Consider the following 27,984-nt stretch of genomic DNA (forward strand, 5'->3'; position numbering starts at 1 on the left):
ACAACCCCATGATTAGATAGTGAACAACCCCATGATTAGATAGTGAACAACCCCATGATTAGATAGTTAACAACCCCATGCCATGATTAGATAGTGAACAACCCCATGATTAGATAGTGAACAACCCCATGCCATGATTAGATAGTGAACAACCCCATGATTAGATAGTGAACAACAACCCCATGATTAGATAGTGAACAACCCCATGATTAGACAGTGAACAACCCCATGATTAGATAGTGAACAACCCCATGCCATGATTAGATAGTGAACAACCCCATGATTAGATAGTGAACAACCCCATGCCATGATTAGATAGTGAACAACCCATGCCATTATTAGATAGTGAACAACCCCATGCCGTGATTAGATAGTGAACAACCCCATGCCATGATTAGATAGTGAACAACCCCATGATTAGATAGTGAACAACCCCATGATTAGATTGTGAACAACCCCATGATTAGATAGTGAACAACCCCATGATTAGACAGTGAACAACCCCATGATTAGATAGTGAACAACCCCATGCCATGATTAGATAGTGAACAACCCCATGATTAGATAGTGAACAACCCCATGATTAGATAGTGAACAACCCCATGCCATGATTAGATAGTGAACAACCCCATGCCATGATTAGATAGTGATAAAACACACCAATCTCTTTCCTAATTCCTTTAATCAATAAAAAGCTCATTTACGAACATTTCCGAAAAGTGAGATATTGCGTTTTGGAATGAAACTCTTCTTATGTTGCCCCATCTGAGTTCAGAATAGATTAGATTTGTAATGTTTGTCTCTGTTGTGTTGAAGTCCAATCCAGCAGGAGAGACCAGCCTCCCCTGTACCCAGCTGTGTGTCCATGAAGAGCGACAAGTCTATGGAACCTCCTATACGGTTTAGAGAGGGAGACTTTTCTACTGAACAAAGGTAAGAAGAACTCATGGGTCCTGGTCAGTGAGTTAAACAACACTGTCTCTAGTCATTTCTCCTCTCCCATTTTCCCATTTATTGTTGTTGTTTTCATAATCCATAGGCCTATCATTTTGTCCATTTTCATAGTCCTAAAACAATATTAAACAAACACAACATTCCCTGTGTGTATGTGTGTGTGTGTGTGTGTGTGTGTGTGTGTGTGTGTGTGTGTGTGTGTGTGTGTGTGTGTGTGTGTGTGTGTGTGTGTGCGTGTGCGTGTGTGTGTGTGTGTGTGTGTGTACTCCCTGGATGAGGAGATGTAATCTCATGTTTTGTCCACAGAAACCAACAGGAGAGATCAGAGTCAGAGATTCTCAGTGGTCAGTCTTCCCAGAGTCATCAAACAGACCTGGCCTCCATATTCAGTGTACGTGGTCCTGTTATATACATTTGTTTTTGTTTACCTCAAGTAAAGTTGATCTGTCAATCATTCATTAATGTGTTAATGAGAAAGCATTTAGTCTCTTGCTTAACTTATTTATTTACTTGATTTATTTCAGTTGCTTGAAGAGAAAATTATGATATTTGTGAAGAACGAGCTGAAGATGTTCAAGAGGATTCTTAGTCCAGAACTCCCAGAAGGCTTTGAGAGTCAGAAGCAGGATAAGGAAGTGGTGGACCCTGAAGATGAGCAGCAGGAGAGCAGTGCCAGAGAGGGGGCTCTGAAGATCACACTGCACATCCTGAGGAAAATGAACCAGAAGGAGCTTGCTGACACACTGGAGAAATGTAAGATCTGTCTGCCTCATGTTGAATGATGTTTTATAACATTTAAAAGCTGTAGCTAAAGTACAGCTAAAGTAGCTGTGTAACTCAATGATATTGTAGCAGCCTTAACACAACACCTAGTGACCTCATCAAGTAGCAGCAGGGATGTGTTTTTGGTGATTAATTAAGAGAGAGACAACGTTAATAACACCATCAATAATATCAATAATAATATAATCAGTCACACCAGTCTGTAATGCATTATGAAATCATTCATACATTTATACAGTCAGTTAAGATAATAAATTATTATAATTTAAAACTTTATAATAGTCCTTCAATACTGTAGGTATTAAAACAGACGTAATATTAATATCCTCTGTGTTATTTCTAGATTCAGATGAGCTTGCTGTGATTTGCCAACGTGAACTCAAATCTAATCTAAAGAAGAAGTTTCAATGTGTATTTGAGGGGATCGCTAAACAAGGAAACCCAACACTCCTCAATAAGATCTACACAGAGCTCTACATCACAGAGGGTGGAACAGGAGAGGTCAATAATGAACATGAGCTGAGACAGATTGAGACCACAACCAGGAAACAAGCAAGACCAGAGACTGCAATCAAATGTAACGACATCTTCAAACCCTTAACTGGACAAGACAAACCTATCAGAACTGTGCTGACAAAGGGAGTCGCTGGCATTGGAAAAACAGTCTCTGTGCAGAAGTTCATTCTGGACTGGGCTGAAGGAAAAGCAAATCAGGATGTCCAATTTGTATTTTCATTCCCTTTTCGGGAGCTGAATTTGATGAAAGAGGACAAACACACTTTCATTGAACTTCTTAATCACTTCTCAATGGAAACCAAACAATCAAGAATCTCCAACTACAACAAGTACAAAGTTCTGTTCATCTTTGATGGTCTGGATGAGTGCCGACTGCCCCTAGACTTCCAGAAGAACAAGATCTGTTGGGACGTCACAGAGTCAACCTCAGTGGATGTTCTGCTGACAAATCTCATCAAGGGAAATCTGCTTCCCTCTGCTCTCCTCTGGATAACTACCCGACCTGCAGCAGCCAATAAGATCCCTTCAGGGTGTGTTGACCAGGTGACAGAGGTACGAGGGTTCAATGACCCACAGAAGGAGGAGTACTTCAGGAAGAGATTCAGTGATGAGGACCTGGCCAGCAGAATCATCTCACACATAAAGACATCAAGGAGCCTCCACATCATGTGCCACATTCCAGTCTTCTGTTGGATTTCTGCAATAGTCCTTGAACACATGCTGAAACATAAGAGAGAAGAGATGCCCAAGACTCTGACTGAGATGTACACACACCTTGTGGTGTTTCATACCAAACAGAAGAATGAAAAGTATCTTGGGAAAGAAGAGACAGGTCCACACTGGAATAAAGAGAGCATTCTGTCACTGGGAAAACTGGCTTTTCAACAGCTTGTGAAAGGCAATCTGATTTTCTATGAAGAAGACCTGAAAGAGGCTGGCATTGATGTCAACGAAGCCTCAGTGTACTCAGGATTGTGCACACAGCTCTTTAAAGAGGAATGTGGGCTGTACCAGGACAAGGTGTTCTGCTTTGTTCATCTGAGCATTCAGGAGTTTCTGGCTGCTGTATATGTGTTCCTCTCATTCATCAACAACAATGAGAATCTCATGGACAAACTGCAAACAAAGTCCAGGAACTTTTCTGTGAGGATCAGACAAAGGCGTAAAGTTACTTTCTACAAGAGTGCTGTGGATAAAGCCTTACAAAGTGAGACGGGAAACCTGGACCTTTTCCTCCGCTTTCTACTGGGCCTCTCACTGGAGTCCAATCAGAAGCACTTACGAGGTCTACTGACAAAGACAAGAAGCAGCTCACAGAGCCATGAAGAAACAGTCAAGTACATCAAGGAGAAGATCAGGGAGAATCCCTCTCCAGAGAGGAGCATCAATCTGTTCCACTGTCTGAATGAACTGAATGACCATTCTCTAGTGGAGGAGATCCAAAGCTACCTGAGATCAGGAAGTCTCTCAGAAGATCAACTGTCACCTGCACAGTGGTCAGCTCTGGTCTTTGTGTTGCTAACTTCAGAAAAGGAGCTGGATGTTTTTGACCTGAAGAAATACTCCAGATCAGAGGAAGGTCTTCTGAGGCTGCTGCCAGTGGTCAAAGCCTCCAGAGCTGTTCTGTGAGTAAATAAAATGACATATCAGAACTAATCATCAGGAAGAAATATTCAGTTTAGAGAAAAATATGTATTATAATATGTATATAATTTTATATTGAAAAACATATTGAATAAATTCTTTGATTTTCACATTAGTATAACAATATGACCATACAATTCTAGGAAACGGAAGATGAATCTATATGTTGTTTGGGAAAATAAACCAAATGCATCTGCCATTGTCCTTCTACACTACTGGTGTTAAATGAACAGTGTGTTTGTGAAGTCATGATGATCTCTTTGTCAGGCTGTCAGACTGTGGAGTCACAGAGGAAGGCTGTGCTTCTCTGGTCTCTGCTCTGAGGTCAAACCCCTCACACCTGAGAGAGCTGGACCTGAGTAACAATGACCTGAAGGATTCAGGAGTGAAGCTGCTCTCTGCTGTACTGGAGAATCCCCACTGTAAACTGGAGACTCTGAGGTCAGTATTATCAGATATATTATTATCAAATATGAAAGCACTTTATGTGTGTAGTTCTCCCAAATATACTGTCACTATTTTCACCACCAAATAATATCAGTGTGATTTTAATATGATTTGACTCTTTGCAGGCTGTCAGGCTGTCGAGTCACAGAGGAAGGCTGTGCTTCTCTGGTCTCAGCTCTGAGGTCAAACCCCTCACACCTGAGAGAGCTGGATCTGAGGAACAATGACCTGAAGGATTCAGGAGTGAAGCTGCTCTCTGCTGTACTGGAGAATCCCCACTGTAAACTGGAGACTCTGAGGTCAGTATTATCAGATATGAAAGCACTTTATGCATGTAGTTCTCCCATTTGAAAAAGTCGTAATTACTCTGAAACATTCACTTATAGTTTATTAAAGTAGTCATACGTTTAGTATTTGGTCCCATATTCCATGCCTGCAGTGATTACATCAAGCTTGTGATTCTACTAACTTGTTGAATTAATTAGCAGTTTGTCTTGGTTGTGTTTTGGATGTTTTTCCTAATAAAAACTGGATGGTGAATAATGTCCTGTCATTTTGGAGTCACTTCACTTGTATTGTCAGTAAGAATAGAAGATGTTTCTGAACACTTCTACATTCATGTGGATGTTACCATGATTATGAACAATAATGAATGAATGAGAAAGTTACAGAGGTACAAACCCCCTCTGTTATTGGTGATGGTGAGAGGTTAGCGTGTTTTGTTGTAGCCTCTGTTATTGGTAATGGTGAGAGGTTAGTATGTTTTGTTGTCGTCTCTGGTATTGGTAATGGTGAGAGGTTATCATGTTTTGTTGTAGCCTCTGTTATTGGTTATGGTGAGAGGTTAGCATGTTTTGTTGTAGCCTCTGTTATTGGTAATGGTGAGAGGTTAGCATGTTTTGTTGTAGCCTCTGTTATTGGTAATGGTGAGAGGTTAGTATGTTTTGTTGTAGTCTCTGTTATTGGTAATGGTGAGAGGTTAGCATGTTTTGTTGTAGTCTCTGTTATTGGTAATGGTGAGAGGTTAGCATGTTTTGTTGTAGCCTCTGTTATTGGTAATTGTGAGAGGTTAGTATGTTTTGTTGTAGCCTCTGTTATTGGTAATGGTGAGAGGTTAGCATGTTTTGTTGTAGCCTCTGTTATTGGTAATGGTGAGAGGTTAGCATGTTTTGTTGTAGTCTGTTATTGGTAATGGTGAGAGGTTAGCATGTTTTGTTGTAGCCTCTGTTATTGGTAATTGTGAGAGGTTAGTATGTTTTGTTGTAGCCTCTGTTATTGGTAATGGTGAGAGGTTAGCATGTTTTGTTGTAGCCTCTGTTATTGGTAATGGTGAGAGGTTAGCATGTTTTGTTGTAGTCTCTGTTATTGGTAATGGTGAGAGGTTAGCATGTTTTGTTGTAGCCTCTGTTATTGGTAATTGTGAGAGGTTAGTATGTTTTGTTGTAGCCTCTTATTGGTAATGGTGAGAGGTTAGCATGTTTTGTTGTAGCCTCTGTTATTGGTAATGGTGAGAGGTTAGTATGTTTTGTTGTAGCCTCTGTTATTGGTAATGGTGAGAGGTTAGCATGTTTTGTTGTAGTCTCTGTAATTGGTAATGGTGAGAGGTTAGCATGTTTTGGACAATGACCCCAAGCATACGTCCAAAGTTGTGGCAAAATGGCTTAAGGACAACAAAGTCAATGTATTGGAGTGGCCATCACAAAGCCCTGACCTCAATCCCACAGAAAATTTGAGGGCAGAACTGAAAAAAAGCATGTGTGAGCAAGGAGACCTACAAACTTGACTCAGTTACACCAGCTCTGTCAGGAGGAATGGGCCAAAATTCACCCAACTTATTGTGGGAAGCTTGTGGAAGGCTACCTGAAACATTTGACCCAAGTTAAACAATTTAAAGGCAATGCTACCAAATACTAATTGAGTATGTAAACTTCTGACCCACTGGGAATGTGATGAAAGAAATAAAAGCTGAAAGAAATAATTTTCTCTACTATTATTCTGACATTTCACATTCTTAAAATAAAGTGGTGATCCTAACTGACCTAAGACAGGGAATTTTAACTAGGATTAAATGTCAGGAATTGTAAAAATTGAGTTTAAAAGTATTTGGCTAAGGTGTATGTAAACTTCTGACTTACACTGTACGTATTAAAACACCCTCAAATAAAAGGTGACATTATAAACTGTCACCTCACATGAAACATTTGATCTGAAATCCAAAATGTTGGAGTATAGAGCCACATTTAAAATGTTAGCTTCACTGTTAAAATAGATATGGTGTTGACTGTTTACTCAATACAATCTAAATCTGATACCTCACTGTCTAAATAGATATGGTGTGGACTGTTTACTCAATACAATCTAAATCTGATACCTCACTGTCTAAATAGATATGGTGTGGACTGTTTACTCAATACAATCTAAATCTGATACCTCACTGTCTAAATAGATATGGTGTGGACTGTATACTCAATACAATCTAAATCTGATACTTCACTGTCTAAATAGATATGGTGTGGACTGTATACTCAATACAATCTATATCTGATTCCTCACTGTCTAAATAGATATGGTGTGGACTGTATACTCAATACAATCTAAATCTGATACCTCACTGTCTAAATAGATATGGTGTGGACTGTATACTCAATACAATCTAAATCTGATACCTCACTGTCTAAATAGATATGGTGTGGACTGTATACTCAATACAATCTAAATCTGATACCTCACTGTCTAAATAGATATGGTGTGGACTGTATACTCAATACAATCTAAATCTGATACCTCACTGTCTAAATAGATAGATAAATATACTGCCACTATTTTCACCACCAAAGAATATCAGTGTGATTTTAAAATGATTTGACTCTTTACAGGCTGTCAGGCTGTCTAGTCACAGAGGAAGGCTGTGCTTCTCTGGTCTCTGCTCTGAGGTCAAACCCCTCACACCTGAGAGAGCTGGACCTGAGCTACAATCACCCAGGAGACTCAGGAGTCAGACTGCTCTCTGCTGGACTGGAGGATCCACACTGCAGACTGGAGAAACTCAAGTATGTAGAGGGTTTATGTCAATGTTCATATCAGACATGTTGGACTTATCAGGCTAGTTAAGACAAACATTCTGACCACCTCTTGGACAACGTTTGTGTGTGTATGTGTGTGTGTGTGATTGTGTGTGTGTGTGTGTGAGTTCAGGTGTATCCCTCAATGAATGTCTGTTCTTCTGCTTACCGCTACAGTGTGGAACATGGTGGAGAGAACAGAATGAAACCTGGACTTAGAAAATGTGAGTGTTGACTGCTGTGAAGAATATGACTAAGAATAAGTCTTAATTCAAGTTCAGTCAAAGACCACCATCATTACTGACTTGGTCATATTAAATATCAGCTGTAGTTCTACAGAAGCAGAAATCAGGGACACCAAAGTTTACAAAGAGTTGCTTTGACAGTGTGTGTGTGTGTGTGTGTGTGCGTGCAATTAATGGGAATAAGTGTGTTTTATATTACCATACAGTTTAACATATGTTCATTCAACAAGTCTCAGGTTACCTTAACTTCTCCTTTTGATACCTAGAAACATCTACATTAAATTAATTAGTGAAAAGTGAGTTAACATTCTAATGTGAATGATGATGATTTCTAATATTGTGTCTGGTTTCATCCATCAGATGTCTGTGATCTCACACTGGACCTAAACACAGTAAACAGACGCCTCTCTCTGTCTGAGGAGAACAGAAAGGTGACACGGAGGAGAGAGAAGCAGCCGTATCCTGATCACCCAGAGAGATTTAAGGACTGGGAACAGGTGCTGTGTAGAGAGGGTCTGACTGGGCGCTGTTACTGGGAGGTAGAGTGGAGTGGGAGAGGGGCTGATATAGGAGTGACATATAAAGGAATCAACAGCAGAGGAAGGGGTGATGACTGCTGGCTTGGATACAATGACAAGTCCTGGAGTCTGTTCTGCTCTGACAACAGTTACACTGCCAGGCACAATAATAAACCCACTACCATAGACGTCCCCCCCTCCAGCTCCCACAGAGTAGGAGTGTATCTGGACTGGCCAGCCGGCACTCTGTCCTTTTATAGAGCCTCCTCTTACACACTGACCCACCTGATCACATTCACCTCCACATTCACTGAGCCCCTCTATCCAGGGTTTTGGGTTGATGATGTTGACTCCTCAGTGTCCCTGAAATAATAACCCACACACTGGACAAAGACACACATTGCTGAGAGAAAGATCATTGCTGAGAGAAAGTTCTTTGCTGAGAGGAGGCTAATGGCTGAGGGTTATATCATGTTGGTTGTTGCTAACAGAGTTGGTACTATGTTGTTGTTGATAGCAGCTTTGGTGCGGTTCTGTGTTTCTTGCTTTGTGTTACGAATCCCTTTTGGCCCGACAGTCTAGGGGGGGATGGTAATGAGACCCGTAACATAACTCATGCAAACTATTATTGTGACAAAGTAAAAGTGTGAACGAAATAACCACGACAACAGAAATCTACCGTCAAACTCTAGGTTTATTTATAAACACACGGTAATGGGGGGGAGCAGGAAAAGGGGCTGAGCTGGACCCAAGGAAAGAAACAATAAGTATTCAAAAACACCCCTAAGCTAGACTAGCCTACTTTAACAACAGCTAAGTAACTAACCAAAAATACAGTTGGTGGTCCGCCCAGTTCTAACTAGTGTATTTAACAAAGTTCACCTACGGGTAGTGTATGCCCATGGGCGACTGGTCTTGGTTTCCCCTTTTCCCACCAGCAAACAAACACCATAACCAAAAACAATACTCACAGGTGATGACAAAGTGCTATGGAGGTGCTTAAACAAAAGAGAGGTTAAGACACAAAGCGAGAGTGAAACACAGAGACCTACAAACATGGCATTTACAGAGAGATTGAGCTAGAGATTGCTCCAGAACAAACAAATGATGGGGTTTTTAAACCATGGGGAAGGAACTGTGATAGGATAAGAAGTAGGCGGAGGTGTGTCTTCTGATTGATGATTGATTGTTGACTGATTGGGGAGTGATGATTTTCACCTGTGAGGGGAGAAGGAGAGAAAAGAAACACACAGGATACACACACACACAGGATAACTGTATCCGTAACAAACAGTAATGATACATGGTTAGACAGGAACAACAGTAATGATACATGGTTAGACAGGAACAACAGTAATGATACATGGTTAGACAGGAACAACAGTAATGATACATGGTTAGATAGGAACAACAGTAATGATACATGGTTAGATAGGATGTAATGATACATGGTTAGACAGGAACAACAGTAATGATACATGGTTAGACAGGAACAACAGTAATGATACATGGTTAGATAGGAACAACAGTAATGATACATGGTTAGACAGGAACAACAGTAATGATACATGGTTAGATAGGATGTAATGATACATGGTTAGACACACACAAACTGGACAAACACACACACACACTGACCCACCTGATCACATTCACCTATATATCCCTCTATCCAAACATACACTGGACAAACAACAGTTTCAGTAAATAATAACTTGACACATTCGGATTATGATGATGGCGACTCAGTGACACACACACACACACACACACACACACACACACACACACACACACACACACACACACACACACACACACACACACACACACACACACACACACACACACACACACACACACACACACACACACACACACTGACACTGTCCACACACTCACACACTGAACACACACACAGGACACACACTCACACCGCACACACAAACACACACTGGACACACACACTTACACTGGACACACAAACATTTTCACCAATGGGCCCTTCTATCTTTAAGGCATAACACACACACACACAGAGTGGACATACACAAACACGCACTGGACGCACTGGACACACACACACACACACACACACACACACACACACACACACACACTGGACACACACACTGGACACACACACTGGACACACACACACTGTACACACACATTCACACTGGACACACACATATACACACACACTGGATCCCATGTTCTAGAACAGCTTCTATCCCAGTTCTATTTGCCTTTTAAATCAGTTTCTGGACCACAGGTTCTAGAACAGCTTCTATCCCAGTTCTATCTGCCTGTTAAATCAGTTTCTGGACCACAGGTTCTAGAACAGCTTCTATCCCAGTTCTATCTGCCTGTTAAATCAGTTTCTGGACCACAGGTTCTAGAACAGCTTCTATCCCAGTTCTATCTGCCTGTTAAATCAGTTTCTGGACCACAGGTTCTAGAACAGCTTCTATCCCAGTTCTATCTGCCTGTTAAATCAGTTTCTGGACCACAGGTTCTAGAACAGCTTCTATCCCAGTTCTATCTGCCTGTTAAATCAGTTTCTGGATCACAGGTTCTAGAACAGCTTCTATCCCAGTTCTATCTGCCTGTTAAATCAGTTTCTGGACCACAGGTTCTAGAACAGCTTCTATCCCAGTTCTATCTGCCTGTTAAATCAGTTTCTGGACCACAGGTTCTAGAACAGCTTCTATCCCAGTTCTATCTGCCTGTTAAATCAGTTTCTGGACCACAGGTTCTAGAACAGCTTCTATCCCAGTTCTATCTGCCTGTTAAATCAGTTTCTGGACCACAGGTTCTAGAACAGCTTCTATCCCAGTTCTATCTGCCTGTTAAATCAGTTTCTGGACCACAGGTTCTAGAACAGCTTCTATCCCAGTTCTATCTGCCTGTTAAATCAGTTTCTGGACCACAGGTTCTAGAACAGCTTCTATCCCAGTTCTATCTGCCTGTTAAATCAGTTTCTGGACCACAGGTTCTAGAACAGCTTCTATCCCAGTTCTATCTGCCTGTTAAATCAGTTTCTGGACCACAGGTTCTAGAACAGCTTCTATCCCAGTTCTATCTGCCTGTTAAATCAGTTTCTGGACCACAGGTTCTAGAACAGCTTCTATCCCAGTTCTATCTGCCTGTTAAATCAGTTTCTGGATCACAGGTTCTAGAACAGCTTCTATCCCAGTTCTATCTGCCTGTTAAATCAGTTTCTGGACCACAGGTTCTAGAACAGCTTCTATCCCAGTTCTATCTGCCTGTTAAATCAGTTTCTGGACCACAGGTTCTAGAACAGCTTCTATCCCAGTTCTATCTGCCTGTTAAATCAGTTTCTGGACCACAGGTTCTAGAACAGCTTCTATCCCAGTTCTATCTGCCTGTTAAATCAGTTTCTGGACCACAGGTTCTAGAACAGCTTCTATCCCAGTTCTATCTGCCTGTTAAATCAGTTTCTGGACCACAGGTTCTAGAACAGCTTCTATCCCAGTTCTATCTGCCTGTTAAATCAGTTTCTGGACCACAGGTTCTAGAACAGCTTCTATCCCAGTTCTATCTGCCTGTTAAATCATCAACCTAAACTGTTTTCATCAGACTATTAGAACATGACTGAACCTTTTGGTTCCTTTTCTGATCTTTTACCACTTTGCATTTTTATGATATATTTTACTGTTTGTGTTTGTACCACAGGAGGTTGGTGGGACCTTAATTGGGGAGGACAGGCTTGTAATGGCTGGAGGGGAATAAGTGGAATGGTATCAAACACGTGGTTTCCATGTGTTCCATTTCATTCACTCTATTCCAGACATTATTATGAGCCGTCCTCCCGTCACCAGCCTCCTCTGGTATGTACTGTCCTATATGTGAGAGAGCTCCAACAAGGAATTACAATGTATGTATTACTTTTAATACCTGCAAATAAACTACTAGAACTCCTTATGAATGTCTGCAGCCGACTAGACTGTTGGCGTCTGACAAGAGGTGAAAATATTACAGGAATATTCTGCAAATGTTGATGAAGACGTCACTCAATCCACCCAAAACAACATGCAGTCTTTCCACAGACTCCCATGAAGTTATAGTGTGACGTTATGAGTTGACGTTAAAGTAACATTCTCAGAACATACTGCACTTGTTTTATACTGTTTTAGATGGATCCTCTGTTTATCATCTTGTTTTATACTGTTTTAGATGGATCCTCTGTTTATCATCTTGTTTTATACTGTTTTAGATGGATCCTCTGTTTATCATCTTGTTTTATACTGTTTTAGATGGATCCTCTGTTTATCATCTTGTTTTATACTGTTTTAGATGGATCCTCTGTTTATCATCTTGTTTTATACTGTTTTAGATGGATCCTCTGTTTATCATCTTGTTTTATACTGTTTTAGATGGATCCTCTGTTTATCATCTTGTTTTATACTGTTTTAGATGGATCCTCTGTTTATCATCTTGTTTTATACTGTTTTAGATGGATCCTCTGTTTATCATCTTGTTTTATACTGTTTTAGATGGATCCTCTGTTTATCATCTTGTTTTATACTGTTTTAGATGGATCCTCTGTTTATCATCTTGTTTTATACTGTTTTAGATGGATCCTCTGTTTATCATCTTGTTTTATACTGTTTTAGATGGATCCTCTGTTTATCATCTTGTTTTATACTGTTTTAGATGGATCCTCTGTTTATCATCTTGTTTTATACTGTTTTAGATGGATCCTCTGTTTATCATCTTGTTTAATACTGTTTTAGATGGATCCTCTGTTTATCATCTTGTTTTATACTGTTTTAGATGGATCCTCTGTTTATCATCTTGTTTTATACTGTTTTAGATGGATCCTCTGTTTATCATCTTGTTTTATACTGTTTTAGATGGATCCTCTGTTTATCATCTTGTTTTATACTGTTTTAGATGGATCCTCTGTTTATCATCTTGTTTTATACTGTTTTAGATGGATCCTCTGTTTATCATCTTGTTTTATACTGTTTTAGATGGATCCTCTGTTTATCATCTTGTTTTATACTGTTTTAGATGGATCCTCTGTTTATCATCTTGTTTTATACTGTTTTAGATGGATCCTCTGTTTAAACATTTAAACTCTTACAATAACACTGTTAAAATACCAATGTGATCATTTGTTGTATGTCTTTATGTTGAATAACAAATTGTACAATTATATATGGACATACGCTCCATAGTTGTACAAGGATATATTGTACTTTTCCTAATAAAACTACTACTATACTTGAAACAAGAAAAATCATGTTAATTGTGAAAACAATTTGATTATTGATTTTACTTTGCCTCTTCCAGTCGCAGGTTTGTCATGAATCTTGACATGAGGTAGAACTGCGAGATTTCCTCTAGATATGCCAGCAACAAAGTCAAAATTGGATGTGGAAAATAATGTTGTTTTGTGGTTATAATTTAAGATAAGGATGAGCAGTGTGGTTAGGATTGAGGTTAGGATTAAAATCTGTTTTTTTTACTTTGTGCCTGTGCCAACTAGTGACCTCTTTGCTGAACTGCCTCCAGGGAAAGATTCATGACAATAAATGGCAACCAGCCTCCCAGTCATCCCCTCCTTATCTTTACAAGGCTGCAGAACATACAAGTTAGTGATGTGGGGGTTCTCTCATAACCCTCAGTCCCCAGGTAGGTAGATGGCAGGTTGAATAAAGAGAAGCTAGTGTTATGGGGTTTTCTCATAACCCTCAGTCCCCAGGTGGGTAGATGGCAGGTTGAATAAAGAGAAGCTAGTGATGTGGGGGTTCTCTCATAACCCTCAGTCCCCAGGTGGGTAGATGGCAGGTTGAATAAAGAGAAGCTAGTGATGTGGGGGTTCTCTCATAACCCTCAGTCCCCAGGTGGGTAGATGGAAGGTTGAATAAAGAGAAGCAAGTGATGTGGGGGTTCTCTCATAACCCTCAGTCCACAGGTGGGTAGATGGCACGTTGAATAAAGAGAAGCTAGTGATGTGGGGGTTCTCTCATAACCCTCAGTCCCCAGGTGGGTAGATGGCAGGTTGAATAAAGAGAAGCTAGTGATGTGGGGGTTCTCTCACAACCCTCAGTCCCCAGGTGGGGACCATGAATGTATAAAACATTAAGGACACCTTTCTTTCCATGACAAACTGACCAGGTGAATCCAGGTGAAAGCTTTGATTCCTTATTTGTCACTTGTAGATGAAAGGGAGGAGAAAGGTTCTCTGGGATATGTGGGACGCTAAAAAATGCAGTGCGCCAAAATCAAATCAAAATATCTTATTGATGTCACTTGTAGATGAAGGGGACGAGACAGGTTAAAAGAGGATTTTTAAACCTGGAGACAATAGAGACATGGATTGTGTCTGTGTGCCATGAGAGGGTGAATGAGCAAGACAAAATATTGAAGTACCTTTGAATGGGGTATGGTAGTAGGTACCAGGTGCACGGGTTTGTGTCAAGAACTGCAACGCTGCTGGGTTTTTCACACTCATGTTCCACCACCCAAAGGACATCCAGCCAACTTGACAACTGTGGGAAGCATTGGAGTCAACATGGGTCATCATCCCTGCGGAACTCAATGTTAGGAAGGTGTCCTTCATTTCTAGTCCACTCAGTGTATAACCTATAGACTACACTGCTCAGTTAGAGTAATATCTAGTCCACTCAGTATATAACCTATAGACTACACTGCTCAGTTAGAGTAATATCTAGTCCACTCAGTGTATAACCTATAGACTACACTGCTCAGTTAGAGTAATATCTAGTCCACTCAGTGTATAACCTATAGACTACACTGCTCAGTTAGAGTAATATCTAGTCCACTCAGTGTACATTACATTTACATTACATTTAAGTAATTTAGCAGACGCTCTTATCCAGTGTATAACCTATAGACTACACTGCTCAGTTAGAGTAATATCTAGTCCACTCAGTGTATAACCTATAGACTACACTGCTCAGTTAGAGTAATATCTAGTCCACTCAGTGTATAACCTATAGACTACACAGCTCAGTTAGAGTAATATCTAGTCCACTCAGTGTATAACCTAAAGACTACACTGCTCAGTTAGAGTAATATCTAGTCCACTCAGTGTATAACCTATAGACTACACTGCTCAGTTAGAGTAATATCTAGTCCACTCAGTATATAACCTATAGACTACACTGCTCAGTTAGAGTAATATCTAGTCCACTCAGTGTATAACCTATAGACTACACTGCTCAGTTAGAGTAATATCTAGTCCACTCAGTGTATAACCTATAGACTACACTGCTCAGTTAGAGTAATATCTAGTCCACTCAGTGTACATTACATTTACATTACATTTAAGTAATTTAGCAGACGCTCTTATCCAGTGTATAACCTATAGACTACACTGCTCAGTTAGAGTAATATCTAGTCCACTCAGTGTATAACCTATAGACTACACTGCTCAGTTAGAGTAATATCTAGTCCACTCAGTGTATAACCTATAGACTACACAGCTCAGTTAGAGTAATATCTAGTCCACTCAGTGTATAACCTAAAGACTACACTGCTCAGTTAGAGTAATATCTAGTCCACTCAGTGTATAACCTATAGACTACACTGCTCAGTTAGAGTAATATCTAGTCCACTCAGTGTATAACCTATAGGCTACACTGCTCAGTTAGAGTAATATCTAGTCCACTCAGTGTATAACCTATAGACTACACTGCTCAGTTAGAGGCCGTCTGTTAAGGTGCCTCTTTATCAGCATCATAAAAGCTGATAGTTTTTCAACCACATCAAATATCCATCCAAGTCAAACTGAAATCTTATCAGAAACATGTTGGGCCTTTTACAATGAAGATTGGCCACTAGATTATTACCAGTTTATATTCATAACTAAAACATCCCCTCATTTTAACATAATGTGATAAAGAACACATTCTAACATTTAACCAGGCAAGTCAGTTAAGAACAAATTCTTATTTTCAATGACGGCCTGGGAACAGTGAGTTAACTGCCTGTTCAGGGGAAGAACGACAGATTTGTACCTTGTCAGCCTGGGGTTTGAACTCACAACCTTCCGGTTACTAGTCCAACGCTCTAACCACTAGGCTACCCTGCCACCCCGTCATAAAGAACACATTCTAACATTCTGTCATAAAGAACACATTCAAATTAGTAACTAAAATGAAAAACAGTTTTCCATCTCAAAAGGTTAAATAAAGAAATGACTCTAATAAGAGCATATTAAGTGCCAAATAACATTTGTGACAATTTGTGGAAATAGGAAGACAAATGTGAATAACTGTTGTTATCAACAACAGTGATATTTGAGGCGTAACACTGGAAGACATGAGGTCTCCCATATTCTCCAGTAAAACATTAACAGACACTATAGTTTTGGTTCTAATACAAGGTATTACCAATTACCAATTACCAATTAAAAGGCACAAATACCATAACTATTCTCTGGGGAAGTGGGTATCAAACCATAACTATTCTCTGGGGAAGTGGGTATCAATACCATAACTATTCTCTGGGGAAGTGGGTATCAATACCATAACTATTCTCTGGGAAGTGGGTATCAATACCATAACTATTCTCTGGGGAAGTGGGTATCAATACCATAACTATTCTCTGGGGAAGTGGGTATCAATACCATAACTATTCTCTGGGGAAGTGGGTATCAATACCATAACTATTCTCTGGGGAAGTGGGTATCAATACCATAACTATTCTCTGGGGAAGTGGGTATCAATACCATAACTATTCTCTGGGGAAGTGGGTATCAATACCATAACTATTCTCTGGGGAAGTGGGTATCAATAACATAACTATTCTCTGGGGAAGTGGGTATCAATACCATAACTATTCTCTGGGGAAGTGGGTATCAATACCATAACTATTCTCTGGGGAAGTGGGTATCAATACCATAACTATTCTCTGGGGAAGTTGGTATCAATACCATAACTATTCTCTGGGGAAGTTGGTATCAATACCATAACTATTCTCTGGGGAAGTTGGTATCAATACCATAACTATTCTCTGGGGAAGTGGGTATCAATACCATAACTATTCTCTGGGGAAGTGGGTATCAATACCATAACTATTCTCTGGGGAAGTGGGTATCAATACCATAACTATTCTCTGGGGAAGTGGGTATCAATACCATAACTATTCTCTGGGGAAGTGGGTATCAATACCATAAATATTCTCTGAGGAAGTGGGTATCAATACCATAACTATTCTCTGGGGAAGTGGGTATTAATACCATAACTATTCTCTGGGGAAGTTGGTATCAATACCATAACTATTCTCTGGGGAAGTGGGTATCAATACATAACTATTCTCTGGGGAAGTGGGTATCAATACCATAACTATTCTCTGGGGAAGTGGGTATCAATACCATAACTATTCTCTGGGGAAGTGGGTATCAATTCCATAACTATTCTCTGGGGAAGTTGGTATCAATACCATAACTATTCTCTGGGTTAGGGGGTATCAATACCATAACTATTCTCTGGGGAAGTGGGTATCAATACCATAACTATTCTCTGGGGAAGTGGGTATCAATACCATAACTATTCTCTGGGGAAGTGGGTATCAATACCATAACTATTCTCTGGGGAAGTGGGTATCAATACCATAACTATTCTCTAGGGAAGTTGGTATCAATACCATAACTATTCTCTGGGGAAGTGGGTATCAATACCATAACTATTCTCTGGGGAAGTTGGTATCAATACCATAACTATTCTCTGGGGAAGTGGGTATCAATACCATAACTATTCTCTGGGGAAGTGGGTATCAATACCATAACTATTCTCTGGGGAAGTGGGTATCAATACCATAGCTATTCTCTGGGGAAGTGGGTATCAATACCATAACTATTCTCTGTGGAAGTGGGTATCAATACCATAACTATTCTCTGAGGAAGTGGGTATCAATACCATAACTATTCTCTGGGGAAGTGGGTATCAATACCATAACTATTCTCTGGGGAAGTGGGTATCAATACCATAACTATTCTCTGGGGAAGTGGGTATCAATACCATAACTATTCTCTGGGGTAGTGGGTATCAATACCATAACTATTCTCTGGGGAAGTGGGTATCAATACCATAACTATTCTCTGGGGAAGTGGGTATCAATACCATAAATATTCTCTGAGGAAGTGGGTATCAATACCATAACTATTCTCTGGGGAAGTGGGTATTAATACCATAACTATTCTCTGGGGAAGTTGGTATCAATACCATAACTATTCTCTGGGGAAGTGGGTATCAATACATAACTATTCTCTGGGGAAGTGGGTATCAATACCATAACTATTCTCTGGGGAAGTGGGTATCAATACCATAACTATTCTCTGGGGAAGTGGGTATCAATACCATAAATATTCTCTGGGAAGTGGGTATCAATTCCATAACTATTCTCTGGGAAGTTGGTATCAATACCATAACTATTCTCTGGGTTAGGGGTATCAATACCATAACTATTCTCTGGGGAAGTGGGTATCAATACCATAACTATTCTCTGGGGAAGTGGGTATCAATACCATAACTATTCTCTGTGGAAGTGGGTATCAATACCATAACTATTCTCTGAGGAAGTGGGTATCAATACCATAACTATTCTCTGGGGAAGTGGGTATCAATACCATAACTATTCTCTGGGGAAGTGGGTATCAATACCATAACTATTCTCTGGGGAAGTGGGTATCAATACCATAACTATTCTCTGGGGTAGTGGGTATCAATACCATAACTATTCTCTGGGGAAGTTGGTATCAATACCATAACTATTCTCTGGGAAGTTGGTATCAATACCATAACTATTCTCTGGGGAAGTGGGTATCAATACCATAACTATTCTCTGGGGAAGTTGGTATCAATACCATAACTATTCTCTGGGGAAGTTGGTATCAATACCATAACTATTCTCTGGGGAAGTTGGTATCAATACCATAACTATTCTATGGGGAAGTTGGTATCAATACCATAACTATTCTCTGGGGAAGTGGGTATCAATACCATAACTATTCTCTGGGGAAGTGGGTATCAATACCATAACTATTCTCTGGGGAAGTGGGTATAAATACCATAACTATTCTCTGGGGAAGTGGGTTTCAATACCATAACTATTCTCTGGGGAAGTGGGTATTAATACCATAACTATTCTCTGGGGAAGTTGGTATCAATACCATAACTATTCTCTGGGGAAGTGGGTATCAATACCATAACTATTCTCTGGGGAAGTGGGTATAAATACCATAACTATTCTCTGGGGAAGTGGGTTTCAATACCATAACTATTCTCTGGGGAAGTTGGTATCAATACCATAACTATTCTCTGGGGAAGTGGGTATCAATACCATAACTATTCTCTGGGGAAGTTGGTATCAATACCATAACTATTCTCTGGGGAAGTGGGTATCAATACCATAACTATTCTCTGGGGAAGTGGGTATCAATACCATAACTATTCTCTGGGGAAGTGGGTATCAATACCATAACTATTCTCTGGGGAAGTGCAGACATATCTGTAGGCCACCTCTTCTGGCTTCGTTTACTCAGTACCTGAAGGACATGGTGTCATTCACTGTGATGAGATGGTTGAACGCTGCGTGGGAAGAGAACACTGTCAGTCCAGCTACATTATCAGGGCTGGTCATAGTAGTATAACATAGACAGAGAGATATATCTATAAATGGTAATATACATACCTCTCTTCAGGGTGTCAACTCCAGAGGATTGCTCCTCATTCATAATCAGCTGCACGTGGACGTTGACCTCCTTGTCAGTCTTGAACATATCATCTATGTTCAGTTCCAGATCCCAGTCTCCTACATTCTCCAGAGCAGGGCAATTTGCAAGGGTGTTGGCTGTGGTGCTTACAGCAGCCCTTGTGGACGATATATTGTGTAGGTGACAACCACTTTGTTCGCTGTAACACAGTGTGCACAATACACAGCCGCCAGCACATTGCATGGGCCTGTTCAGCTGAACCAAGTAGATGTTACAGATGAACGCTCTGTTGAACTTCTTTTTACACGTGGCGCATATAATCAACTGTTTCACCACAGGGATTATCATCGCAATGGACGACACGGTAGTCCCGTCGCTGTCCAGGTTATATCGGCTGGGACCAGGCACGGGTTCTTCATAGGTGACAGCTGCTTCGGATTGTGGTGGTGTGGGGAACAATGTCCTTTGCGACTGTAAAGATGTCACTGGCTTGAGTTTGCACACGTTCATGTCACCAATACAGGCATTGAAGGCGTTGAGTTCCACATCTGTAAGCTGGGTTACCACATTAGAGATGGCGCTTGAAGGTGGTATCATAGTGGGAAAGGGATCGGTTGTGGCACAAAATATTGAACCTGGACAAGAGTCAACGTTCCACTGTGACCTACTGAAATGCCGCTCGGATGCATAGAATTGAGACACTTCACACTCTTGAAAGGCGTTTGCATATTCCACCTCGGTTAGCATATCATCCGGAACTCTCTCGGTACCCCTGTAACACAAAGCAGAAACAAGTCACCCCTCTACCCAAAGGCAATAGATTACTGTTCAGTAATAACACAATGTGTGTGATAGATACACTTACGTGACACATGTCATGCTATCCAAGGCAGCAGCAAACACCTCTGATGTATCACACCCAGACATGGCTGTGATGCTATCCACGGCAGTCTCAAGTTCCTTTGAGGTAGCACACCCGGCCCTGGTTACGTGCTCTGTCGCAGAGACAACTTCATCAGCCCTATCTTGATACCTAGGCGCAGCTAATACAATTGCATGGTCAACTCTACATTCAAGCACATTGTGAGACATTTCACATGTTTCACCAATAGGTTGTTGGAACAATGGTTCAGTTGTAGACTGGGGCTTGGGTACAGCAGACACTACCTCCTTGGTTTGAGTCTCTTCAGAGTCTGGCTCCTTGGTCTGAGTCTCATCAGAGTCTGGCTCCTTGGTCTGAGTCTCATCAGAGTCTGGGGTCTGAGTCTCTGCAGACACTACATCATTGGCCTGAGTCTCATCAGAGTCTGGCTCCTCAGTCTGCGTCTCAGCAGATTGTGGGGTCTGAGTCTCAGCGGACACTTCCTCCTGGGTCTGAGTCTCATCAGAGTCTGGCTCCTGGGTCTGCGTCTCCGCAGAGGTGGTCCGGGCTGGGCCGACGCAGGCTCTGTGTCATCTGTGGTTGGGGAATTAGGCACAGTGCATACCGTCCCAGAACAGGCAGCATCTTCTTTTATACTGATACTCTGGCTCAGCAGATACACATGGTTCAGTATCAGGGTCTTGTTGGACTCCAGCCACTCTGGTACTTTTTTGTTTGAAAGTTCGACTGGAGAGGATACCCTTTCCGCGACATGTTTGGGTACAGAATTGTGACAGTCAGAGTCACTGGAGGAACTTGTGTTGCTTTCATCTCTGCTATCATCTCTGCTATCATCTGTACCAGGGTCTGTAGGTACTTTATCCCCAATTCCACTGCTGGAGTCATCACTTTCATCTCCACTATCATCTGGACCGGGTTCTGTAGGTACTTTATCCCCAATTCCACTGCAGGAGTCATCACTTTCATCTCCGCTATCATCTGCACCGGGTTCTGTAGGTACTTTATCCCCAATTCCACTGCTGGAGTCGTCACTTTCATCTCCCCTATCATCTCCGCTATCATCTGCACCGGGTTCTCTAGGTAGGTGAGCCTCCTCATTGGTACCCGTGACATGGTGTAGAACCGCTGATGTGCTATTGTCTACTTCTTCACTGTTGTTCGGTCTCCTGTTGAACATCCAGGCCCTCTTTCTGCAACCACGTTTAACGCTCGACTGAGAACCAGGCTGATTGTAGGACATGTCGACTGAGAACCAGGCTGATTGTAGGACATGTCGACTGAGAACTAGGCTGATTGTAGGACATGTCGACTGAGAACCAGGCTGATTGTAGGACATGTCGACTGAGAACCAGCTGATTGTAGGACATGTCGACTGAGAACCAGGCTGATTGTAGGACATGTCGACTGAGAACCAGGCTGATTGTAGGACATGTCGACTGAGAAACCAGGCTGATTGTAGGACATGTCGACTGAGAACCAGGCTGATTGTAGGACATGTCGACTGATCTCTTCTTAATATTGTCCACAGTCACAGGTTTCTTGGGGCCGCTGGAGACTTCGGGACACAACCTTTGAGCATTAAGGCCTGTATTGGGTTCTTTAATTCGTCTACGGTTGACAGAACTATGGGTCATGTCTCTGCTGCGGCTGGTGGTGTGAGCAAGGCTGTGGTCCCTGGGAGACCGGGCCCTGATGCTGTCCCTTGGGGGTTGGGACCAACTGCTGCCCCTGGTGGGCTGGGACCGACTGCTGCCCCTGGTGGGCTGGGACCGGCTGCTGCCCCTGGTGGGCTGGGACCGGCTGCTGCCCCTGGTGGGCTGGGACCGACTGCTGCCCCTGGTGGGCTGGGACCGACTGCTGCCCCTGGTGGGCTGGGACCGGCTGCTGCCCCTGGTGGGCTGGGACCGACTGCTACCCCTGGTGGGCTGGGACCGACTGCTGCCCCTGGTGGGCTGGGACCGACTGCTGCCCCTGGTGGGCTGGGACCGGCTGCTGCCCCTGGTGGGCTGGGACCGGCTGCTACCCCTGGTGGGCTGGGACCGACTGCTGCCCCTGGTGGGCTGGGACCAACTGCTACCCCTGGTGGGCTGGGACCGGCTGCTGCCCCTGGTGGGCTGGGACCGACTGCTGCCCCTGGTGGGCTGGGACCGACTGCTGCCCCTGGTGGGCTGGGACCGGCTGCTACCCCTGGTGGGCTGGGACCGACTGCTGCCCCTGGTGGGCTGGGACCGACTGCTGCCCCTGGTGGGCTGGGACCGGCTGCTGCCCCTGGTGGGCTGGGACCGGCTGCTGCCCCTGGTGGGCTGGGACCAACTGCTGCCCCTGGTGGGCTGGGACCGGCTGCTACCCCTGGTGGGCTGGGACCGACTGCTGCCCCTGGTGGGCTGGGACCGGCTGCTGCCCCTGGTGGGCTGGGACCGGCTGCTGCCCCTGGTGGGCTGGGACCGACTGCTGCCCCTGGTGGGCTGGGACCGACTGCTGCCCCTGGTGGGCTGGGACCGGCTGCTGCCCCTGGTGGGCTGGGACCGGCTGCTGCCCCTGGTGGGCTGGGACCGACTGCTGCCCCTGGTGGGCTGGGACCGACTGCTGCCCCTGGTGGGCTGGGACCGGCTGCTGCCCCTGGTGGGCTGGGACCGACTGCTACCCCTGGTGGGCTGGGACCGACTGCTGCCCCTGGTGGGCTGGGACCGACTGCTGCCCCTGGTGGGCTGGGACCGGCTGCTGCCCCTGGTGGGCTGGGACCGGCTGCTACCCCTGGTGGGCTGGGACCGACTGCTGCCCCTGGTGGGCTGGGACCAACTGCTACCCCTGGTGGGCTGGGACCGGCTGCTGCCCCTGGTGGGCTGGGACCGACTGCTGCCCCTGGTGGGCTGGGACCGACTGCTGCCCCTGGTGGGCTGGGACCGGCTGCTACCCCTGGTGGGCTGGGACCGACTGCTGCCCCTGGTGGGCTGGGACCGACTGCTGCCCCTGGTGGGCTGGGACCGGCTGCTGCCCCTGGTGGGCTGGGACCGGCTGCTGCCCCTGGTGGGCTGGGACCAACTGCTACCCCTGGTGGGCTGGGACCGGCTGCTGCCCCTGGTGGGCTGGGACCGACTGCTGCCCCTGGTGGGCTGGGACCGGCTGCTGCCCCTGGTGGGCTGGGACCAACTGCTACCCCTGGTGGGCTGGGACCGGCTGCTACCCCTGGTGGGCTGGGACCGACTGCTACCCCTGGTGGGCTGGGACCGACTGCTGCCCCTGGTGGGCTGGGACCGACTGCTACCCCTGGTGGGCTGGGACCGACTGCTACCCCTGGTGGGCTGGGACCGACTGCTACCCCTGGTGGGCTGGGACCGGCTGCTGCCCCTGGTGGGCTGGGACCGACTGCTGCCCCTGGTGGGCTGGGACCGACTGCTGCCCCTGGTGGGCTGGGACCGACTGCTGCCCCTGGTGGGCTGGGACCGGCTGCTGCCCCTGGTGGGCTGGGACCGACTGCTACCCCTGGTGGGCTGGGACCGACTGCTACCCCTGGTGGGCTGGGACCGGCTGCTGCCCCTGGTGGGCTGGGACCGACTGCTGCCCCTGGTGGGCTGGGACCAACTGCTGCCCCTGGTGGGCTGGGACCAACTGCTGCCCCTGGTGGGCTGGGACCGACTGCTGCCCCTGGTGGGCTGGGACCGACTGCTGCCCCTGGTGGGCTGGGACCAACTGCTGCCCCTGGTGGGCTGGGACCGACTGCTGCCCCTGGTGGGCTGGGACCGACTGCTACCCCTGGTGGGCTGGGACCAACTGCTGCCCCTGGTGGGCTGGGACCGGCTGCTGCCCCTGGTGGGCTGGGACCGGCTGCTGCCCCTGGTGGGCTGGGACCGGCTGCTGCCCCTGGTGGGCTGGGACCGGCTGCTACCCCTGGTGGGCTGGGACCGGCTGCTGCCCCTGGTGGGCTGGGACCAACTGCTACCCCTGGTGGGCTGGGACCGACTGCTACCCCTGGTGGGCTGGGACCGGCTGCTACCCCTGGTGGGCTGGGACCGACTGCTGCCCCTGGTGGGCTGGGACCGACTGCTGCCCCTGGTGGGCTGGGACCGACTGCTACCCCTGGTGGGCTGGGACCGACTGCTGCCCCTGGTGGGCTGGGACCGGCTGCTGCCCCTGGTGGGCTGGGACCGACTGCTGCCCCTGGTGGGCTGGGACCGACTGCTGCCCCTGGTGGGCTGGGACCGACTGCTGCCCCTGGTGGGCTGGGACCGACTGCTGCCCCTGGTGGGCTGGGACCGACTGCTGCCCCTGGTGGGCTGGGACCGACTGCTGCCCCTGGTGGGCTGGGACCGACTGCTACCCCTGGTGGGCTGGGACCGACTGCTGCCCCTGGTGGGCTGGGACCGACTGCTGCCCCTGGTGGGCTGGGACCGACTGCTACCCCTGGTGGGCTGGGACCGGCTGCTGCCCCTGGTGGGCTGGGACCGACTGCTGCCCCTGGTGGGCTGGGACCGACTGCTACCCCTGGTGGGCTGGGACCGACTGCTGCCCCTGGTGGGCTGGGACCGACTGCTGCCCCTGGTGGGCTGGGACCGACTGCTACCCCTGGTGGGCTGGGACCGGCTGCTGACATTGTCATGATGTCCGTGTCTCTCACCAGTCTTGCATTGTTTTTTAGCAGGTTGTCCTTCGCAGGGTTGCAGTATCCATTCTGGAGGTATACAGCGTTTCACCTCTGCTGTAGTAGGAGCAGGACAAACGTTTTGTGGCCGTTTGTTGTACCGAGTTGGCGGTCCATTGTAACCCTTGGTCTTCGGTGACAGTCCTATGTCATGACTAACTTGTAGTAACCTGTTTTTGTCAGACCTACATCTTAAGTCAAAGGGTTGGGGCTGTCTAGGGTACACAGGTACATTGTGTGGAACCAGAAGGTGGTGTTGATATGTGTTGCGGTCTTCTGTGTTATACAGCCTGTCATTAGAGACTCTTTCATGTCACCTTCTCTGCTGTATGTTGTGGTGTTGATATGTGTTGATGTGTGTTGATGTGTGTTGATGTGTGTTGATGTGTGTTGATGTGTGTTGATGTGTGTTGATGTGTGTTGATATGTGTTGATGTGTGTTGATGTGTGTTGATGTGTGTTGATGTGTGTTGCGGTCTTCTGTGTTATACAGCCTGTCATTAGAGACTCTTTCATGTCACCTTCTCTGCTGTATGTTGTGGTGTTGATATGTGTTGATGTGTGTTGATGTGTGTTGATGTGTGTTGCGGTCTTCTGTGTTATACAGCCTGTCATTAGAGGCTCTTTCATGTCACCTTCTCTGCTGTATGAGGGTGTAGATTCCCTCAACTGTGTATATTCCTCAACTCTTAGGCCCATATTGTGATGTTGGTAGTACCATTCGCCTCTGTTATTGTATGTTAAATAAACGTCATGTGACATTCTATCTTTTGTTTCTAATTCTTGTTGTTTTGTAAAGCACTTCACACTAGCACTGGACCATCTTCATGGTTCAGCTGCAAATATACACTGAAATTAGCACTGTCTGTGTAACTAATCTTATATAGTGGCTGAGGCTCTTCCTAAAAGCTTCAAGGCCGTTTGAAGTAATCACCACAATGTGTCATCAGGTAGACAATATGTATCTTTCTTGTTTTACTGCTTAGGTGTCAACCTGAGGTGACCTAGTTTCAATGTCTCACTGTGGGTTGTGTATCTAACCACTGCTGTTTCTATGGGCTTCCGATACGTCCAACCACTACTGTTTCTACAGGCTTCCGATAGGTCCAACCACAACTGTTTGTACTGGCTTCCGATAGGTCCAACCACTGCTGTTTGTACTGGCTTCCGATAGGTCCAACCACTACTGTTTGTACTGGCTTCCGATAGGTCCAACCACTGCTGTTTCTATGGGCTTCCGATAGGTCCAACCACTACTGTTTGTACTGGCTTCCGATAGGTCCAACCACTGCTGTTTCTATGGGCTTCCGATAGGTCCAACCACTACTGTTTCTACAGGCTTCCGATAGGTCCAACCATTGCTGTTTCTATGGGCTTCCGATAAGTCCAACCACTGCTGTTTCTATGGGCTTCCGATAGGTCCAACCACTGCTGTTTCTACGGGCTTCCGATAGGTCCAACCACTGCTGTTTCTATGGGCTTCCAATAGGTCCAACCACTACTGTTTCTACAGGCTTCCCATAGGTCCAAGCACTGCTGTTTCTACGGGCTTCCGATAGGTCCAACCACTACTGTTTCTACGGGCTTCCGATAGGTCCAACCACTACTGTTTCTACGGGCTTCCGATATATCCAACCACTGCTGAATTGTCCATTCCGATGTTATGCACATAACCTTGAATCGTCCAATAACTCCTGAGTCGTCCAATCACTGTTCATCTAACATTGCTCATAGAATCCAAACAGAGCTGACACCTCCGGCCGCTGGGTCTTCCATCCGCTGTTATGCAGATGAAACTCACACTTTGCAAGTACAGATGACTCACCCACCTAATGTTATCTCCATGTTATCTAATGTTATCTAATGTCATCTCCATGTTATCTAATGTCATCTCCATGTTATCTAATGTTATCTCCATGTTATCTAATGTCATCTCCATGTTATCTAATGTTATCTCCAAACATCCAGAGCAAGGTAGATCGTCCAACAGCTGTTATGTATATGGGGCTGGGAACATCCAACAGCTGTTATGTATATGGGACTGGGAACATCCAACAGCTGTTATGTATATGGGACTGGGAACATCCAACAGCTGTTATGTATATGGGACTGGGAACATCCAACAGCTGTTATGTATATGGGGCTGGGAACATCCAACAGCTGTTGTGTATATGGGGCTGGGAACATCCAACAGCTGTTATGTATATGGGGCTGGGAACATCCAACAGCTGTTGTGTATATGGGGCTGGGAACATCCAACAGCTGTTATGTATATGGGGCTGGGAACATCCAACAGCTGTTATGTATATGGGGCTGGGAACATCCAACAGCTGTTATGTATATGGGGCTGGGAACATCCAACAGCTGTTATGTATATGGGGCTCAGAACATCCAACAGCTGTTATGTATATGGGGCTCAGAACATCCAACAGCTGTTATGTATATGGGGCTCAGAACATCCAACGCCTGGGGGGTTCCAACAGCTGTTGTGTATATGGGACTCAGAACATCCAACGCCTGGGGGGTTCCAACAGCTGTTGTGTATATGGGCTCAGAACATCCAACGCCTGGGGGTTCCAA

General features: G+C 44.9%; 1 protein-coding gene across 1 annotated transcript; it reads left to right on the forward strand.

Moving 5' to 3' along the window:
* Window positions 1–808: 808 nt before the first annotated feature.
* Window positions 809–9,257, forward strand: LOC135571112 (NACHT, LRR and PYD domains-containing protein 3-like). Its single transcript, XM_065016917.1, has 8 exons — window positions 809–933; window positions 1,261–1,345; window positions 1,479–1,707; window positions 2,087–3,878; window positions 4,165–4,338; window positions 7,221–7,394; window positions 7,584–7,630; window positions 8,012–9,257. Exons 1-8 carry the CDS (start codon window positions 866–868, stop codon window positions 8,539–8,541), a joined length of 3,099 nt encoding a protein of 1,032 aa, XP_064872989.1. The 5' UTR covers window positions 809–865; the 3' UTR covers window positions 8,542–9,257.
* The last annotated feature ends 18,727 nt before the right edge of the window (window positions 9,258–27,984 follow it).

Source organism: Oncorhynchus nerka, unplaced genomic scaffold (genome assembly GCF_034236695.1).
Source record: "Oncorhynchus nerka isolate Pitt River unplaced genomic scaffold, Oner_Uvic_2.0 unplaced_scaffold_761, whole genome shotgun sequence".
NCBI classification, from domain to species: domain Eukaryota; kingdom Metazoa; phylum Chordata; class Actinopteri; order Salmoniformes; family Salmonidae; genus Oncorhynchus; species Oncorhynchus nerka.

Bases quoted from the DNA above. Each gene is read 5' to 3' on its own strand.
- LOC135571112 (XM_065016917.1), top strand. From the start codon at position 866: ATGAAGAGCGACAAGTCTATGGAACCTCCTATACGGTTTAGAGAGGGA. The intron at 1,346-1,478 runs GTACGTGGTCCT...GATTTATTTCAG, and splicing joins ACCTGGCCTCCATATTCAGT to TTGCTTGAAGAGAAAATTAT. The intron at 7,395-7,583 runs GTATGTAGAGGG...TTACCGCTACAG, and splicing joins TGCAGACTGGAGAAACTCAA to TGTGGAACATGGTGGAGAGA.